The sequence below is a fragment of the Xenopus laevis genome, chromosome 4L, assembly GCF_017654675.1.
Source record: "Xenopus laevis strain J_2021 chromosome 4L, Xenopus_laevis_v10.1, whole genome shotgun sequence".
Taxonomy (NCBI): Eukaryota; Metazoa; Chordata; class Amphibia; order Anura; family Pipidae; genus Xenopus; species Xenopus laevis.
This window is the reverse complement of record NC_054377.1, coordinates 100,147,501-100,168,498: the sequence shown is the minus strand read 5'-3', so window position 1 is coordinate 100,168,498 and position 20,998 is coordinate 100,147,501. Positions and strand designations below refer to the sequence as shown.

The following is a 20,998-nucleotide window of genomic DNA, read 5'->3' as shown; positions in this document are numbered from 1 at the left end:
GGTGTGAAGCGGAAGAAAAATATCTGCAGCTTGAGCTCCTTTGCAAGCAGATTCAGATGGATAAGGAAAGACTTACAGACTGTGTGAAAGAATTACAAGGGAAACTCGGCAAAGCACAGATTGAACTCACCAACACAAAGCTTTCCATGGAACAGAGAACCAGCCAGTTTCAGCTCATACAACAGGAATTGCTGGAAAAAGCATCAAAAACTACCAAGTTAGAGCAGGAAGTATGTTTCTAGGCAAAAGGTTTGCAATTATTTGTGAAGTTTGGAAAGGCTATAGACATATATGGAGTCATAGTTTTTATAATAATGATGATCAAAGTATGATCATATAGGTTATATACCACAGAGCCCACACTAAGTGTATGCCATTGCACTCCTTACACTGGTGTTATTAGATAGTTTTAAATGAATCATGTTAGTAGGTTTAAATACATTTTCCAGCTCCTCGTTGATTTCCCTACTCTTTGGTTGTGTTTAATCTCAGTCCGTGTGTTCTGGCCATTCTAACCCTATGCTTTCCTCATTGCATACCTCTCCCATAATATACCCCATATCATCATCTGTATGTACTTACAGTTGGTAAAGAAACGCATAAAGATCAGTGCTCTTCAGAAGCTAGTGGAAGAGAAGAGCCAGGTTTATTCTGCTGCTGAAGCCAGGAATGCTGGATTGGAAGAAAAGCTGAAGGTCAGTAATACATTATCTGTCAAAGATGAAGTATTAACACAGTCCTATATAGAAAAAATATGCTTGAGGACATTATACATGTTGTGCATCTTGCTTGTACTGTTTCTTCTACCCAAAAAGGACTGATTACATGCTTCACTTTCTGTTATGGAGCAGCAAGTAAGAAGAGCAAGTTAAATTGTCCCCCCAAACTCCTGATATGTGTCATATTACTGTCTTCAGAAGATGCCACCTACCATCTGAGCTCTAAAGCAAAACAAAGCCTGCTAGTGTACTGTAGTATAATCTGTTATCCCTATACCACCAGGCTATAGCTGAAAGCCACTCCGAGATTCCTGCAGAACAACCTATCAAGCTATTTTATGAATATTACCCAAAGACCAGAAATATACTTGAATATGTTGTTCCAAAACAAACACAACACAGTAGCTGACATCATACAGCCAGACAGATTTTCTCTTGCCTAGATTGGGGGACACAGGCACCATGGGGATGAAGATCCTGTTGCTTGGAGGATGGACACTAAACGGTTAATAAGCTCCTCCTCCTGCACTGGTTCTCATACCCTGCCTACTTCCTTTCCCCTCAGTTTTACTTTAGTGTCCTCAGAAGGAGGACGGATGCTACTGGCTGGGAGCAATGGTGCCTATTTATTCATGTGCCATGCCAGCAGTGGGGCCTGAGTTCACTTTCCCGAGCCCCCACCAGCCGAATAATGTTGTGCCCTGATTACCTTCCCGCTCTACGGAGGTCTGCAGGCAGAGGCTCCCTCAACACCCTGGGGCTGCTGGTTCCCGCTCCACGGAGGCTGCACAGCAGCCCAGAACGGGGTACGCACCAAAATAGGGCAGGAAGGCTGGCAACGAAAGGGGTAAGTGTTTATTGTCCCCTTTTTCACCCCCTTATACTTCCACTTCTAGACAGGGTAAGGCCCCTACATGCGCGCGTTCCCCGGCAGGAGCAGAGTGGGGTAGGATAGCCTTCTTACCCGCTCTGGCTTTAGACGGCTTAGGTACACGGAGGGTCTGTTCTCGCGTTGGTCTTTTTCTTCTGCGCAGGTTGTTCCGGCCGCCATCTTGGAAGAGGGCGTCGGCGGCCATTTTTACTTGGGGGCATGCTGCGCGATCGCGTTCCCACTCTTGGACGCATGCGTCATTTCCGGCTGCCATCTTGGAAGAGGGCGTCGGCGGAGGCGCTCTCTGCGGCGGCCATTTTCTTTGGGGGCATACGGCGCAATGGTATTTCCCTGCCCTTGCCGACGCGTGCGTCACTTCCGGCCGCCATCTTGGGACACGAGCTGGATCGGCGCACTCGCTCCCTCTACCTTTCTGCGGAGTTACTGCTCAGCAACCAGAGTAAGTACTTTTGCTGTACTTCCCTAGGCAGTCTACTTATTTTGACACTAAGCATGTCAATTTCACCCATGCAGGTCGCCCTACAGGGACAGCCCAGGTGACACAGGACTTCTCAGTTCCCTGCCTGCTTCCTTTCTTAAGGAAGGGCCAACCTTCTATAACATGACTGATAGAGTAGAGGAAATGCCTTCTGCTAAGCGACAGACTAAGTCCCGCACCCCATCTCAAATTGCATTCCTTGCATGCTCGTCATGTAAAACAAAATTTGATATTGCCTCTTCTGACCCAAAGTGTGTAGCTTGTAGTACTGGTAATATACCTGCTCCTAGCTTACCCAATGCAACCCTACAACCCGGCTCAGCGATAGCTTCGGCTTCTCAGGCGAGCTCGGATTCTGAATTGGTGCGTGCACTTTCCCTCTCACTGGCTGGTCTACAGAATCTAGCCAGGATTCCTGAGACTTTAGACAAAGTTTTGGAACACCTCTCTAGTCAGCCACAAAGGATGAGCGCGCAGGCTACTACTTCTAAGCGGTTTCGTTCCCCGACACCTGAGTCACCTGAAGAGGAAGAGTCAGGGGAAGAGGGGCAAGTGTTGTCCGGGGAGGAGTCGGACCAGGAGCAGGATACTCCCAGGTCACAAAGGGAGGTAGAATCACTGATACAGTTGGTGTTACAAACATTAAACATTGAAGACACAGCAGCTACAGCTGAGCCTAGCATACATATTTTCAAAAGGCAGAAGAAGACTTCATATGTTTTCCCGGCTTATGAGCACTTAGATGACATTGTTAAGGCTCAGTGGAAAGTTCCAGACCGCAAGCTCCAACTGTCTAAACGCTTTTCACAGTCCTATCCATTTCCTCCGGAAAATACAGACCTCTGGTCCTCCCCACCAGTGGTGGATCCTCCGGTGTCACGTCTTTCTAGGAACACAACCATACCGGTAGCTGACGCAGCTTCTTTTAAGGACCCATTAGACAAGCGTCTAGAGGGATTCTGTAAGGCCATTTTTTCAGCAGCAGGAGCGGCGCTTCAACCAATCTTTGCCACAGCGTGGGTGTCAAGAGCAATAGAGATATGGGTTGAGCAGGTAGCACAACTTATTGGGTCTGAGGAACCTTCTACGGATCTTTTATTGTCACAAATAGCTGATGCAAACTCCTATATCTGCGAAGCAGCATTGGATGCAGCAAAACTCATTGCCGGAGCTTCAGCACAGTCTATTGCAGCCAGACGTTTTCTATGGTTAAAGAACTGGGCTGCAGATCTCACATCAAAGAGATCACTAGTCAGTCTTCCGTTTGTGGGGAAACAACTTTTTGGAGCAGAGCTCGACAAGATTATATCACAAGCGACGGGTGGAAAGAGTACCTTGTTACCGCAAAACAGACCCAAGCGCACCACATTTAAAAGAAGACCATTTCTGCGGCCCTTTCGTCAAGGTCAAGGCCAAAGGCAGAGAACACAAACGGAAAAGCACCAATCTTCCAGCCGTTCCAGATACCCAATCAAACAAGGCCACAACTGGTCTTCAAACAGACAAACCGCCAAGTCTTCGCAGGAGAAACCCGCCTCCGCATGAAGAGGTGCCCACCCCCGAGAGTGTCTTCGTAGGCGGACGCCTAAGAAACTTTCGGGAGGTGTGGGAACAAAAAGTCCAAGACCCTTGGGTCCTGAAGGTAGTCTCCCACGGCTATCTCATAGACTTTATACAAATTCCTCCAAGAAGATTCTTTGTGTCACGTCTGCCCTCAGGGGAACCAAAGCGTTCAGCGTTTCGAAAAATTCTCAAAGATCTCGCGAGCTCAGGGGTCATACAGCAGGTTCCACCTCTAGACAGGGGCAGAGGTTTTTATTCCAACTTGTTCATCATGCCCAAAAAGGACGGATCCTACCGTCCTGTGCTGGATCTAAAGGCAGTAAACAAATATGTCAAGCGTCAACATTTCAAGATGGAATCCATTCAATCGGTTCTGCTGTCCCTGGAGATGGGAGAATTTATGACAGTTATAGATATCAAGGACGCATATCTTCACGTGCCAATACACCCCAACCACTACAGATTCCTTCGTTTCTTCGCTGCAGGAGAACATTGGCAATTCGTGGCACTTCCATTCGGCCTATCCTCAGCCCCGCGAGTCTTTACAAAGGTCATGGCAGCAGCTCTAGCAGATTTGAAGCTGCAGGGAATAGGAGTCATACCATACTTGGACGACCTACTAGTCAAAACTCCGTCCCACTCCTTAACGACAAACCACTTACAGACCGTGGTGGAAAGATTGACCCAATTAGGTTGGATCATCAATTACAAAAAGTCAATGTTCAATCCAACGCAACGGACAGAATACCTGGGTCTGATGTTGAACACGTCGCTGGGAAAAGCTTTTCTCCCACCTGCCAAGATATCCATCTTTCGCACAAGATTAATGATCATTCAGAAGGAGAGATATGTACCACTCAGAGTAGCTATGAGAGCACTGGGGACAATGGTAGCGGCTATTCCAGCTGTACCGTATGCCCAGTTACACACCAGACCATTGCAGAGACTAATTCTATTACATCAAAGAAAGATGTGTTCAGAGCTAGACCGCAGGATACTAATAACAGTTCCCGTTCAAGCGTCAATGAAGTGGTGGCTTCAACCATCAACATTGCAATCAGGCAAGATGTTCCCCAACCATACATGGACAGTAGTAACAACAGATGCCAGCTTACAGGGGTGGGGAGGAGTACTGGAACAACACACCGTACAGGGCAGATGTAGCCCAGCGGAAGGGTCTCTCCCAATCAACATCCTAGAGCTCAGGGCAATATGGCTCTCCTTGTCACACTGGACCCACAATCTCAAGGGTCGACCAGTGCGAATTCAGTCGGACAACATGACGGCAGTGGCCTACATAAACCATCAGGGAGGCACAAGAAGCCAGGCGGCGCTGGCCGAAGCACAAAGGATACTTCTTTGGGCAGAAGAGAATGTGCCAGCCATCTCCGCAGTACACATTCCAGGAGTAGACAACTGGATAGCAGACTTCCTCAGTCGGGAGACAGTAGATCAGGGCGAGTGGAGTCAGCATCCGGAGGTGTTCCGAGAGATAGTAAGAAGGTGGGGTCTACCAGAGGTGGACCTAATGGCGTCAAGATACAACAACAAGCTGCCAAGCTTTATTGCAAGAAGCAAGGATCCTCTAGCAGTGGCGGTAGACGCGCTAGTAGCACCTTGGCCGTTTCACAGGGTATACGTGTTCCCGCCTCTTGCTCTGATTCCAAGAGTCATCAGACGAATAAGGGAAGAGAGAGTAGAGGCGATACTGGTGGCCCCATTCTGGCCCCGCAGACCTTGGTTCGCAGAGATCATGCGGCTTGCAGCAGACACTCCATTTCGGTTTCCAGTCAGGGACGATCTGTTAACACAGGGACCTATCGTCCACCCGAATTCTCCACGGCTGGATTTAACGGCGTGGCTCTTGAGGCCTTGATACTCTCTTGGTCTGGAGTTCCACAGGAGGTCTTACCTACCTTATTGAAGGCCAGAAAGCCTGTATCTGCACAGATTTATCATAGGATTTGGAAGTCCTTCATTTCATGGTGCGAGACGAATTCCAAAGACCCACAGGTCCTAAACGAAGCAAACATACTGTGTTTTCTGCAGGAGGGACTGGATAAAGGTCTAGTATCTGCACTATCTATCTTCTTCCAACACCAGTTGGCGTTGCGGCCTAACATTAAGACTTTCATACAGGGTGCTCTTCGACAGGCACCACCATACCGTCACCCGATCCCTCCATGGGATCTTAACTTAGTACTCTCAGCAATGCAAGAACAGCCTTTTGAACCTATTATGGACATTCCCTTACTTACTCTGACTATTAAGACAGTATTTTTATTAGCCATCACGTCGGCTAGAAGAGTGTCAGAGTTGGCAGCATTATCGTGTAAAGTGCCGTTTACAATTTTCCATAAGGACAAGGTAATTCTAAGGCCAAGACCGGATTTCTTGCCTAAGGTGGGGTCTGAATTTCATCTAAACCAGGACATTGTAGTGCCTTCCTTCTGTCCTCATCCCAAGACACAGATGGAGAAGAAGCTGCACAAGCTAGACGTGGTCCGTACGCTAAGTATTTATGTATCCGTTACCAAAAATATAAGAAGAACTGACAGTCTTTTCATCATTCCGGAGGGACCAAGAAAGGGCCTCCGGGCATCGAAGGCAACGATTTCCAGATGGATCAGGTCGGCCATCTCAAAGGCTTATGTAGCAAAGGATAGACCTCCACCCTTCGGAATTCGAGCTCACTCGACCAGGTCGATGAGTACTTCCTGGGCAGTACGCCACCAGGCTTCCGCTGAACAGGTTTGTAGAGCTGCAGTGTGGTCTTCAGTACACACTTTTTCCAGGTTCTACAAGATACACACTTTCTCCTCAGCTGAGGCAAGCTTTGGGAGAAAGGTGCTACAGACCGTTGTAAGCTGAGCACTGGGGTGCAAAGTCCCGCCCTCATGGGTAGCTTTGGGACGTCCCCATGGTGCCTGTGTCCCCCAATCTAGGCAAGAGAAAAATAGATTTTTGTACTTACCGTTAAATCCTTTTCTCTTGTCCTACATTGGGGGACACAGGCCTTCCCTCCCTGAATAGGTTAAAAATTTTAATTCTTCTAGCACACTGTATAGGTGTGAATGTATATAGTTCATAGGGGGTGTGAGTTCCTCTTCTGTTTGCACGTGGTGATAGTAGGGTTGTCCTTCCTTCTTCGGCCCGAAAACTGAGGGGAAAGGAAGTAGGCAGGGTATGAGAACCAGTGCAGGAGGAGGAGCTTATTAACCGTTTAGTGTCCATCCTCCAAGCAACAGGATCTTCATCCCCATGGTGCCTGTGTCCCCCAATGTAGGACAAGAGAAAAGGATTTAACGGTAAGTACAAAAATCTATTTATCAGAATAGGTGTGCTATGTTCATAATGCATTCACACACATTACCAATCTCATGTGATTTTGTTTTGTGCAAATGACTACAAAACAGTAGTAGTCCCTTTTTTTTTTGCCTTCCTCTGAATCAACTAGCAGTCCCCTGACTGGTTTTATACAGACACATAAGGTTGAACTTAAGGTTGGCAACGATTTCCAGATGGATCAGGTCGGCCATCTCAAAGGCTTATGTAGCAAAGGATAGACCTCCACCCTCTTCGACAGGCACCACCATACCGTCACCCGATCCCTCCATGGGATCTTAACTTAGTACTCTCAGCAATGCAAGAACAACCTTTTGAACCTATTATGGACATTCCCTTACTTACTCTGACTATTAAGACAGTATTTTTATTAGCCATCACGTCGGCTAGAAGAGTGTCAGAGTTGGCAGCATTATCGTGTAAAGTGCCGTTTACAATTTTCCATAAGGACAAGGTAATTCTAAGGCCAAGACCGGATTTCTTGCCTAAGGTGGGGTCCGAATTTCATCTAAACCAGGACATTGTAGTGCCTTCCTTCTGTCCTCATCCCAAGACACAGATGGAGAAGAAGCTGCACAAGCTAGACGTGGTCCGTACGCTAAGTATTTATGTATCCGTTACCAAAAATATAAGAAGAACTGACAGTCTTTTCATCATTCCGGAGGGACCAAGAAAGGGCCTCAGGGCATCGAAGGCAACGATTTCCAGATGGATCAGGTCGGCCATCTCAAAGGCTTATGTAGCAAAGGATAGACCTCCACCCTTCGGAATTCGAGCTCACTCGACCAGGTCGATGAGTACTTCCTGGGCAGTACGCCACCAGGCTTCCGCTGAACAGGTTTGTAGAGCTGCAGTGTGGTCTTCAGTACACACTTTTTCCAGGTTCTACAAGATACACACTTTCTCCTCAGCTGAGGCAAGCTTTGGGAGAAAGGTGCTACAGACCGTTGTAAGCTGAGCACTGGGGTGCAAAGTCCCGCCCTCATGGGTAGCTTTGGGACGTCCCCATGGTGCCTGTGTCCCCCAATCTAGGCAAGAGAAAAATAGATTTTTGTACTTACCGTTAAATCCTTTTCTCTTGTCCTACATTGGGGGACACAGGCCTTCCCTCCCTGAATAGGTTAAAAATTTTAATTCTTCTAGCACACTGTATAGGTGTGAATGTATATAGTTCATAGGGGGTGTGAGTTCCTCTTCTGTTTGCACGTGCTGATAGTAGGGTTATCCTTCCTTCTTCGGCCCGAAAACTGAGGGGAAAGGAAGTAGGCAGGGTATGAGAACCAGTGCAGGAGGAGGAGCTTATTAACCATTTAGTGTCCATCCTCCAAGCAACAGGATCTTCATCCCCATGGTGCCTGTGTCCCCCAATGTAGGACAAGAGAAAAGGATTTAACGGTAAGTACAAAAATCTATTTATCAGAATAGGTGTGCTATGTTCATAATGCATTCACACACATTACCAATCTCATGTGATTTTGTTTTGTGCAAATGGCTACAAAACAGTAGTAGTCCCTTTTTTTTTGCCTTCCTCTGAATCAACTAGCAGTCCCCTGACTGGTTTTATACAGACACATAAGGTTGAACTTGATCGACATGTGTCTTTTTTCAACCTTTGTTAAATTTGTTAATACATGCTCTGTGCATGTAACACCCATATAGATTAGCAAATCTGCATGAAATGTTTTTGAAATCAAATGCAAGAAATGAACCAGTGAGACTGCCATTTTGCAACTCTCAAATATTCATAACGACAATAAAGCACTGCATTTTCTCAGCAGGACTAGTTCAGCTTTTCTAACTAAATTTGGCACAAGCAGTCCATCTAGCACTTGTTATTAATGTTAATTTAACTCGTCATCAGCCAAATAACCTTTAGCTGCGGGAGAAAAATAAGGTGAACAGGTAATGCTTAGTAACAGCATGTTTCACTGTGCAGAGCAAGCAGGGAACATAATAAGTATCAGGATGTGACTAGACACATCTCAGTGATGGTTTTTGTGGCTTAATATTTGTTACATAGTACATCCGATATGATATTTTGCTCTTATTAATTAACATTTTTGTGAACTAATTAAAAATTTGATGTAATGTGAGCATTATTTACCACTATTGTTACTTGTGTTATATATTTTAAAATTCTCTGCTTATTCAGAATTATAAAGATCAAATAGTCAACCTGGAAGACAATATTAACAAAGAACATGAAGAGGTCCTCTTGGCATTGGAAAGATCTAAAGACCTCCATCAAGATCAACAGAAGGAATTGATGAAACAGATAGAACATGTAAGATCAGATATTAGGCCATTGACTATTGGGGGAACTATTACAAGGAAAGGACTTTATTAATTAAAACAGTGTTTGATTTATGATGGGATTAATGAAACATGGTTATTCAGTAACAATGGGTTTGTTTCTTTATTTGTTTCTTGTGGTCACCACAGGCTTCACTGTGATGGTAGTTGTTAAATGACATGTAATAGTTAGTGTGACTTTGAGAATGAAAGGCTCACACATGGTGTTCTCGCTGTTGTGTACAGAACACAACCATGTCTACACAAATTCTATAGACATTCGCCTCTCCACTACATGGTGACAGAAGGTTTCCCTTTATCTTAACTATAGGGGTGGAGAAATGTCACATGTCTTTGAGGCTATGTAATAGTGGTCTGCAGTGTCAGGTGACATTCTCACGTTGCTGAGGAAATGTGTGTCTTAATAAACAGTGCCATCTTTTTTTAAAGTAGTAAAGTGTTACCTGCCAGCTCTTATTTCTGAGCAATTCGCCTATATAGCTTCTTAGCTATCAGCAATTTTTCTCTGTTTGGGCTGGTGGGTTGTAATGGTTTCACCACACTGCATTTACATTAGGCAATATTAAAGGGGTCTTTCAGCTAAAAGTTAACTTTTAGTATGTTGTTTAATTGTCAATTCAAAGCAACTTTTCAACTGGGCTTCATTTTTTATAGTTTTTTTAATTTGCCTTTTTCTTCTGACTCTTTCCAGCTTTCTAATGGGGGGGGTCACTGACCCATCTAAAAAAACAAATGCTTTATAAGGATACAAATTTATTGTTATTGCTACTTTTCCTAATCATATCCAGTCTCTTATGCAAATCAGTGCATGGTTGCTATGGTACTTTGCACCCTAGCAACCAGATGTAAGCTAAATCCCTTAAAAACCACAAATAGTAAAAAGAAAATCAAAACTGAATGCAAATTGTCTCAGAATATCACCCTCTATCTCATACTAAAAGATATCTCAAAGGTGCACAACCCCTTTAAACCTTTAACTGCCAAGCATGCAGGTACTACGTACTGGCAGGAAAACGCACATAGTACTTACGTGCTGCGCAGTAAAGGACTTCCTCACTGCACCAGGAGCGTTTGCCACCGTGCAGCGAGATGGATGGGTCCCCAGCTCCCTAGGCAACAAGCAAGGGGGCTGTCCCCTAGGTGCTATGACAATCGACTTTTACCTGGATCGTCACAGCACCATCAAGCACGTTACTGGACTTCCAGAGCTGCCCACTCACTTCCTGCTTTGCAATCCTGGGTCCCCCAGAGCTGTCAAGGACCGTCCGGCACACAGAAATTGCAAGTACAACTTGCACATTGGCACACTTTTTACACAGTAGCAAATTAACTCCAGCACACGTGGAATGCTTAAGGGATTCTTCCCGTGTTTAATGTTCAAGCCAACAGTAGTATTGGCTTGAACATTAAACACGGGAAGAATCCCTTAAGCATTCCACGTGTGCTGGAGTTAATTTGCTACTACTGAATTGTGGAGGGGCCGTCCTCCTATACCCCAAGCACCGTGTATAATTAAGTGGAGAGGCCAGGTGTGCAGGTGCAATCTACTGCCTGAATCACACTTTTTAGACACACATACATGCATTTACACAAACACACTACACATTTTGCTAAATCTTTTTTTTTCTCTTCTGCCTTTTTTTTCTTTTGCACACTTTGCACATATACACACATTTGCACACCTTTTTTTCGTTTTTCTTTATTTTATCATTTTGCCTCTTGTTATTCCTCTAAAAACTGTTGATTTCACAGCGTGACTGTTGGATCAGCATTCTGACCTTTAACCATGCTGTAAGATCACTTATTTTGTTATTTCATTGATTTGCCTAATTTGATTTTTGTGTTTTTATTGCTTATGCTTGCATTATTGTTCCTTAAGTTTTTTTTATTTGGTGTTGTTTTGCAGTTTGATCGTTTAGAGTAGAAACGCTTTTGTTGTCTTGCAACACATAATAAACAGTCAGGGGGCTTTGTTCACAGAAACAAAAACACCAATTGGCAACTGAGAAAAGTTATATGCACTATTTTTATTTGGGGTCAGTACATGCCACCTGCTTTGGTATATCTATGTGTATTGGGCATCAAACTGTTCAGTAGACCCTTGGCGTTCTTATTTAGGGTGGGTTACCATTGTATGTAAAAAATTGTGTGTGATAAATCTGGCAAATTGCAATATTTTTAGGTGATTTTCAGAAAAAACAAGGCTTTTAGTTTAGCTTTGCAGTTTGGAGTAGATAGACATAATTACCCATTTTGGATTCAACAGAATGTGTAAAAATATATCGTTTTCAAAGGTCTTTTTACTGTTACCGGGTCTAGTGGCACATAATACACAGTCAGGGAGCTTTATTCACAGAAGAAGAATTGGCAGCCGAAAAAATTCATGTGCACTCGTTTCATTTTTGGTCTGTACATTCCAGCTGCTTAGGTATATCTATGCATATTGGGCATCAAACTGTTCAGTAAACCATTGACAGTCATATTTAGGGTGGCTTACCATTGTTTGTAAGAAATTGGAGAGAAATCCGTCAAATTGCAATAATTTTAGACAATTTTCAGAAATGTCGTAGAAACCGATGCTTTTAGCGTAGATTGCAGTTTTGGTAGTTTGGAGTAGAAAGACATAATTACCCATTTTGGAATAGTCAGAATGTGTACTTTCAAAAAATATATATGCCACTTGCTTTGGTATATCGTTGTGTATTGAGCATTAAACTGTCCAATAGTCCCATGGCACTCTTATTTAGGGAGGTTTACCATTGTATGTAAGAAACTATGTGAGATAAATGCAGCAACTTGCAATATTTTTTGGAAATATCATAAATCATAAATAACCGCTGCATTTAGCGTTGCTTTGTAGTATGGTAGTTTGGGGTAGAAAGAAATAATTACCCTTTTTGGATTCATCAGAATGTGTACTTTACAAAACTATATGGTTTTGTAGCTTTTATCACACAAAACTGTGTGTTTATAAATTATTGCAAATGTAAGGCATCAGATAAGTGTGCACAAGGTAGATTTTGGGGTCTTTACATGACATGTACTTCAATAAACATATGAACAGTGGGCATCAAACTGTTTGTTGCAACCCTGGCATTCATATTTAGTGTTTGATCTTGGTACCTAATGATATGTAGGAGATAAGATGCTTCAAAGTGTAAGCTTTGAGGTGATTTTCTGAAATGTCACCAAAATCACCAAATTTTGGAAAGCTTTACGGCTTAGTACTTTTGAGTAAACGGACGTGTACCTGTTTTGTATTCGTGGGAATGTGTTCTTTACATTTAGCATAGGTAGGCAGACTTTTTACCAGTGCTGGTTTTTTGAAATATCTACTATGTGTATACATATGTATTCTAACGAACAATTTTTGTCTTTTTAAGGTCCTTGAATGAACCTTCTGAGTGCGGGTACCATCATCTGCATAACCCAAGATTATTGGGGAGAAAAATGGACTGAGTATGCAGTTAAAGTACCGTGATTGCGCCTCAGTTTATTCATTCATATTCTCCCTGATTGGGAATTACAAATTAATTTTTATACATATATGCACTTTAAGGTGATAATATTTTCATATGTAACTTTTTTACACTTGTGTCATAATGTTCATACTATTTTTTTGTTTTTGCTATTTATGGACTTTTTATGGATATTTTATTATATGGGTGCACAAAAAATTTCCAATCAAACATAATGGTCTGTGATTATTGCACTAATTATGTATGCAGGGTTTGAATTTTAACCTATCTCTGAGGATTCACTAAATTATTCACATGTGTCACTCCATTATTCAAATTTATCAATTAATTATGTATATTAGCATTGAATCTTAACCAATCCGTGAAGGATCACTACCATTGTTTCTCCACTCCTCCCTCTTTTTCTTTGGTATTTAACACAGTACTTTGAATGTAAGTTTAGGCTTGATAAAGGGCCCTGCGTGGCCCGAAACGTTGCCAAACTTTATGTCTGCCGTGAGCCAATAAAAACACTTTTCTTCACAAGACAAGTTTGATCGGTGTGCTACAGTTTTCTTTGGATGTTCTTTACATTTTAGCAGACATAGAACTTCCCAAATCTGCTGTATTCTCGTGCATACCATACATTTTATTACATGTGTTTGTATTATGGTAAACCTGATTTTTTCATTAAAAAGGAATAGAAGTAGTTTGCTTTAGTATTTACAAAGGAAAATAAATATATTTACAGGGCAGGTTACCATAGACTTATAATGCATCTGCTATTCATTATTTGCTTAGGCATTTCATTTTTTTCTTACAGCTTCAGCTTCAACTAGAGATGAAAAATCTTCATGCAGGAGAACAAAAACATACAATAACGATCCTTCAGCAAGAGACATTATCGAAGGAACAGCAGCTGGAATCCGTCAATCATCTGTTAACACAAGCAAGAAAGGTAACTTTGCACTTACATATTTAGTCAGTACATACATTGCTGTTGTCTGTTATGGTCTCACTTTACTATTGGGGCAGGTAGAGACCTTCTGCTGTAGTATGAGGGGGGCAGAAGCTTGAATTCCTAATGTGCCTAATGTATCTTTTATTGTCTCACAATATGTATATATGTATAACTTATATTTATATATTTATCATTTAAAATGCTCTGTAAGAAAACGCAGAGCTGTACAAATTTACAATATATAAAAGTATACACATGGATGGAATTCCAGAGCTAATGAGCAGCAAGATAGAATGGTTTAAAAAAAAAAAGAAAAAGGCACAGGTTACAGATAACAGATAAGATTTTTAATAGAATACAATGGCATTCTTTAGAGTGCATCTTGTATCTGCTATGTAACCTGAGTTTTGAATGGCTGCCCCCACGGCTAAACCGCAGCTTGCTTATATAAATTATAGTAGCGTTTCTAAAGCAATCCCGCCAGTTGTACCAGTGCAGGGGAAACCATACATTATATTTTAATTACTTTTAAACACTTTCACTGGTGTTACTGTTCCTTTTAGACGAGTTGGCTGTGGATGGTGTGAAAAAACGGTGGCTCTGAGTGGAGCAGAGGAGATGGGCAGGAACATAAAGTGAGACAAGCAAAGAAATATAGTGAGGAGTAGAGGAGTGAAGGGCTTTGAAAGTTAGCAGAAGGATTTTATATGCTATCCTTTACTTAAAAGGCAGCCTTGCTAATGATTTTACCTGGAGTTGAACAGGTTCCTTCTTAGGAGAGAGCAGGAGGATCCTAGCAGCAGAGTTTAAGATTGATTGCAGGGGAGAGAGGTGGGAGTCAAGGATATTGGGTAGTAGGAGCAATAGTCTAAAGGTGGCCATAGACACACAGATCCTATTGTACAAATCGAGGATTCATACGATTTTCGGATAGTGTGTGGCGTGTGCCGACATCTTTCGTCCGAGGGAGATCGGTCGTTTGGTCGATCGGTCAGGTTTGATTTTGCCCCGACCGATCCCGCCGGAGCACATGGCACATCGTAATCGGATCGTTCAGCCGTATGGCCGAACAATCGGATTACCCCCGATATAGCCATGCTTGTTAATGGCATATCGGGGAAAGATCTGCTCGTTTGGCGATGTTGCCAAACGAGCAGATCTTTGCATCTATGGCCACCTTAAAATAGAATAAGGGCATAGATTAGTGTTTTGGATGTTATCTGTGAAAGAAAGGGGTGTATCTATATCTCAGAGGAAAAAGCAGCAGGTTTTGGCAGAAGTATTCATATCATTACAGAAGGAAAGGGACTGGCCAAAGTTGAACCCAAAGCAGTGTGCTGAATTAACAGGGTTAATAGTCATGCCATCCATAGTAATGGTGAAAGGAAGAGAGAGGGTAGGTTTGGATGGAAAGACCCTGAGCTCTGTTTTTTTTTATTTCAATAATTTTTATTGTGTTTTACAAAACAAAAGACACATAGGTAGCATACAGCAGTAAAAAATGGAAATGACAGCCATTACACAGATATGAAATCAAGAATACTGCAGTGAAAGGCTCATGGTACAGACAAATAATATGTAATAGGATATAAAAAATCACATCAGTACCAATAGACCAAACACAGTAGCTAACAGAATATAACCAGCCTTGCGTGAGAAAGCATAGTAAAAACACAAGGTGTATTTCAATAACAAATAACAAACTAAATGACAGATTCTCCAATGGACCCAGAGAGAGATGGGCCCACAAAGGGCCCCAAACAACCGGTTTAGGAAATTTGATTCAAATACTAAGCAATGTCAGATGATAACCAGGCCCGTACCTGTATTCCAACCACGGACCCCAAATTTTCAGAAATCTGCTATGGGAATCATTTAAGATACTGGTCATTTTTTCCTGAGACAGGATCCAGTCAATCTTATGCTTAGCGATCTCAATGGACAATACTTTTGTCTTCCAAGCTTTTGCAATAGTGCTCTTAGCAGCAGTAGTAATGGCCGTAAAAAGTTGGAATTGGGACCGAGTGAGTTGGTCAGGTTTTTGCCCCAATAAAGCCGTTTTAGGATGTCTAGGAATTACAATTTGGAACACAGAGTGAGTCATAGTGTAAACTCGAATCCAAAAGCGACGCACACTCGGGCATTCCCACCAAATATGGAACATAGAACCCACTTGTCCACACTCACGAAAACATCTAGGGTCAGCAGATGGGGCAAATTTAGCAATCCGGGCTGGAACCAGGTACCACCTGAATAAAACTTTATAATTAGCCTCGAGCAAAGAAACATTTTTAGAGGATCGCATGACATTGCTCCAAATCGACTCCCATTCGTCACCGTCTAATTGACAGGTCAAATCTCTATGCCACGATTGTACGTAGGACAACTGATCCGGCACGACCTTGTCATAAAAATTCCTATACAGCAAGGAAATTACTTTCCGACTCAAAGGGTTGCGGGAACACCATAGTTCAAAAAACGACTGCGATGTATTCACCCCTCCTTCAGAGATCCATTGGGACCGGGCAAAATGTAATAGTTGTCGCATACGGAAATACTCTGAAGGAGGAACGAAATATTTATCAATAAGGCGTTGAGGGGAGTATGGTCCTGTATCAGTGTATAACTGTCCCAAATAGCGTATATTAGTAGAGGTCCACCATTGAAAAGCTGAAGGCTGTAACCCTGGGCGAAAGAGGGGGTTCCCTAGAAAGGGCATAGCTGGCGTGCAAGCTGTTAGCAAAGTATTTCTCAAACTAACCGAGTCCCAAATTTTCAGGGTGTGAGTCAGACATACACTCCCCGTTAATGGTCGCTGTTTAGGGGGACACCATACCAATGCTGCCGGAGAATATGGTAGGGTATATGAACTCTCCAAGGCAACCCAATGAGGGCAATCCTGAACAGAGTGTAAAGCTAAGATTTGGGAGATCTGGGCTGCCTTATAATAATAGTGCCAATTAGGTAAGCCCAGACCACCTTTATCCCTAGGATAAGTTAATACAGAATGGCGTATTCTAGGGTGTTTCCTCGCCCAAACAAACTGCAAGATTTTAGAGTTAAACCGGAACATATCAGCTAAAGGAATTGGAATTGGGAGCGTTCTAAAAAGGTATAAGATCTTAGGCAAAATAGTCATCTTAATGGAATGGATCCTCCCTATCCACGAGATGTGATACCCTGAGCTCTGTTTTAGCTAGGTTGAGTTTAAGGTGTCGTTTCATCCAGGAGGTGATGGCTACTAGGAATTTTGCAAACTGGGTCTGAACTTTGGTGAAGGGGTGTCTCAATATATCTGGATGTCTGGATATAGGTGGTATTTAAGGCCAAATGAAGATATAAGATCTCCTAAAGAAAGAGTGTATAGGGAGAACAGAAGAGAGCCAAGTACAGAACCATGAAGCACCTCCACACTAAGCTGAACCAGGGAGGAGGGTGTGTTGGCAAAAGTTATAGAGAAGGAATGATCAGAAAAGTAGGAAGAAAACCAGGATACAGCTCAATACTGGATACCATGTGAATGGAGAATTTGCATCAGAACAAAACTGTTAATTATTTTAAAAGCAGAAGATAAGTCCAGGAGGATGAGAATAGAGTAATGTCCTCTGACCTTAGCAGTCTGGAGATCATTTGCATTCTACATAAGGTAGTCTCAGTGGAGTGTGCAGGATGAAAGCCAGACTGCATAGGGTAAAGCAGATTATTGGTGCAGAGTTAGTTAGTAATACGGGAGAAGACGTTCCAGATGTTTAGAGGCTAGCGGTAAGAGAGAGACAGGGTGGTAGTTAGACAAACCGTATGTGTCCAGTGTAGCCTTTTTCAGAATGGGCTTGATGCAGGACTGTTTGATTAACGGGGGAAAGTAGCAGAAGTTTGCGAATAATTGAATACATGAGTAAGTGCTGGGTTAAGGTTATGGGCACACTGTTTTAGTATATACAGTGGTGTGCAAAACTATTTGCCCCCTTCCTGATTTCTTATTCTTTTGCATGTTTGTCACACTTAAATGTTTCTGCTCATCAAAAACTGTTAAATATTAGTCAAAGATAACATAATTGAACACAAAATGCAGTTTTTAAATGAGGGTTTTTATTATTTAGGGAGAAAAGAAATCCAAACCTGTGTGAAAAAGTAATTGCCCCCTGAACCTAATAACTGGTTGGGCCACCCTTAGCAGCAATAACTGCAATCAAGCGTTTGCGATAACTTGCAACAAGTCTTTTACAGCGCTCTGGAGGAATTTTGGCCCACTCATCTTTGCAGAATTGTTGTAATTCAGCTTTATTTGAGGGTTTTCTAGCATGAACCGCCTTTTTAAGGTCATGCCACAACATCTCAATAGGATTCAGGTCAGGACTTTGACTAGGCCACTCCAAAGTCTTCATTTTGTTTTTCTTCAGCCATTCAGAGGTGGATTTGCTGGTGTGTTTTGGGTCATTGTCCTGCTGCAGCACCCAAGATCGCTTCAGCTTGAGTTGCCGAACAGATGGCCGGACATTCTCCTTCAGGATTTTTTGGTAGACAGTAGAATTCATGGTTCCATCTATCACAGCAAGTCTTCCAGGTCCTGAAGCAGCAAAACAACCCCAGACCATCACACTACCACCACCATATTTTACTGTTGGTATGATGTTCTTTTTCTGAAATGCTGTGTTACTTTTACGCCAGATGTAATGGGACGCGCACCTTCCAAAAAGTTCAACTTTTGTCTCGTCGGTCCACAAGGTATTTTCCCAAAAGTCTTGGCAATCATTGAGATGTTTTTTAGCAAAATTGAGACGAGCCTTAATGTTCTTTTTGCTTAAAAGTGGTTTGCGCCTTGGAAATCTGCCATGCAGGCCGTTTTTGCCCAGTCTCTTTCTTATGGTGGAGTCGTGAACACTGACCTTAATTGAGGCAAGTGAGGCCTGCAGTTCTTTAGATGTTGTTCTGGGGTCTTTTGTGGCCTCTCGGATGAGTTGCCTCTGCGCTCTTGGGGTAATTTTGGTCGGCCGGCCACTCCTGGGAAGGTTCACCACTGTTCCATGTTTTTGCCATTTGTGGATAATGGCTCTCACTGTGGTTCGCTGGAGTCCCAAAGCTTTAGAAATGGCTTTATAACCTTTGAAATTGAACTCAGGTGTGATAAACCACAGTTAAGTTATTTTTTAACAAGGGGGGCAATCACTTTTTCACACAGGCCCATGTAGATTTGGAGTTTTTTTTCCCCCTTAATAACGTAAACCTTCATTTAAAAACTGCATTTTGTGTTCAATTATGTTATCTTTGACTAATAGTTAACGGTTTTTGATGAGCAGAAACATTTAAGTGTGACAAACATGCAAAAGAATATGAAATCAGGAAGGGGGCAAATAGTTTTGCACACCACTGTAATATATGGCTGGTACAATGTAATACAGGTTTGGAGGCAATTGAGGCATGAGTTTTTCTGGATTAGGGGTTATATGTAAAATCACTCACTATATCTTATGTCTGCTTAGTTAGGATAAATACCTCCATTGTAATACCTCCAAAAGAAAATTATGTTTAGCCCACCACTATTATAAAGTACACATAGGATGGAGGAGACTTGCGGTTGAAATGAAAAGACAAATGTAGTAAAGGTGTGGAATTTGTTATCCGGAAACCGATTATCCAGGAAGGCTGCCTACCATAGACTCCATTTTATAATCCAAATTTTTTAAAAATAATTTCCTTTTTCTCTGTAATTATACAACTGTACCTTGTACTTGAGCCAAACTTAGATATAAATAATCCTTATTGGAGGTTTATTTAATGTTTATATGATTTTGTAGCAGACTGTATGTATGAAGATCTGTTATCTGGAAAACCCCAGGTCCCGAGCGTTCTGGATAGCAGGTCCCATACCTGTACATTTACCATCAGCAAGTGCTTTAGTAATGCTCATTTTATGTCTTGATATGCAACTTCTAATTAACCTTTGCGAAGAGAGAATATTTTTTCATGTTCTTTTTTCTTGATGTTTATGTGCTGCTGCTCTATATGTAGTATTCTCTTATTCATTTTACAAATTGTGCATTGTTGAAAATTTCCCTTTATTCTGTTGCTCAGCAGAAACATGTCTGGTCTGACCTTGCCTTGGTATATTATTTTACCAGTTCATGATTTGAATGATTAACAAAAACACATGTGACTTTATTTGCAGATGAGGGTGATTAAAAATCAAAAGAAGAAATCTATACTATAGTGCAATCAAAACCATGGTTATTTGTTCTAGCTGTTGTTTTGTAGTTATGGAAATAGTTTTTGATGTAAGCAAGGGTTAGAAAACCATATTTTTTTTTATATTTTATAGGTTCACAGTGCTTTTCCTTTTCTATTCTTTCTAAATACCTATTTGTAGCTTGGCAGTGCATTAAACTATAACTTTAATATAGTAGCCAGGCCCGGACTGGTAATCTGTGGGTTCTGGCAAATGCCAGAGGGGCTGCTATAAGGTGCCATAGAAAGTCAGTATTTAGTGGGCTGGTGGGGGCTGTTTGGGCCTCTATGTGGGCTGATTGGGCCTCTGTGTACCTGAAATGTCAGGGCCTATTTTAATTCTCAGGACCTGATAGTAGCAGTCCTTTTAAAACCTTTATTACAGGTAACATTGTGTCACTTCAAAACTGAAATTCAGGATGGTATGGGCAGTTTATATAGAAGTCGTTTATGTACAACTGAAATATCAAATTTTATTGATTAGTTACATGCCAAAGTGTAATCCAAGCGTAGCAAATAATAGGTCACAAACCATGCCATTCATTTGTCATTGGAGCAAACTAATCCTTACAATAGGAATTTTCCACCTTTTTATTTATCACAGTCTGAGATTAAACCGAGTAATTTAATTTAATTTGTAAAGTAACATTGCAGCTTGCAGTCTTGTATATGTACAGATTATTCATGATTCTATTGTGCGTGTTGTTTTTTATCAGGAACTGGATATTCAGACAAAGAATACAAGTGCTGCAATGAAAAGTCTACAAAATCAAGTTGAGGTAGAATCTGCTAAGGTACAGCAAATAAGAGATTCCATAGTACATTTATTTAGGCTCTTTATCATACATGGAGGCTTTCTTACTCTGCTGATCCTGAGAAAAATGTTATCTCTGAAATTACAACAAGACTTTGTGACCCTACATCATATGTTTGAGCCTGCTGCTGGTCCATAGTCTTCTCCTCATGCAAGCACTCTAATACCATAATTATTGCAGTAAAATGTAGGGATGCACCAGTTCGGGATTCAGGCAAGGTTCTGCATTTTTC

General features: G+C 42.1%; 1 protein-coding gene across 4 annotated transcripts in view; it reads left to right on the top strand.

Moving 5' to 3' along the window:
• Positions 1-20,998, top strand: part of ccdc18.L (coiled-coil domain containing 18 L homeolog) — a 46,762-nt gene that overhangs the window by 11,501 nt on the left and 14,263 nt on the right. For all 4 annotated transcript variants that reach the window (XM_041589116.1, XM_041589115.1, NM_001085610.1 and 1 more), the window contains 5 exon segments: positions 10-230; positions 585-695; positions 9,150-9,281; positions 13,592-13,726; positions 20,668-20,745. In XM_041589116.1, the coding sequence (XP_041445050.1) occupies positions 10-230; positions 585-695; positions 9,150-9,281; positions 13,592-13,726; positions 20,668-20,745 (677 nt within the window).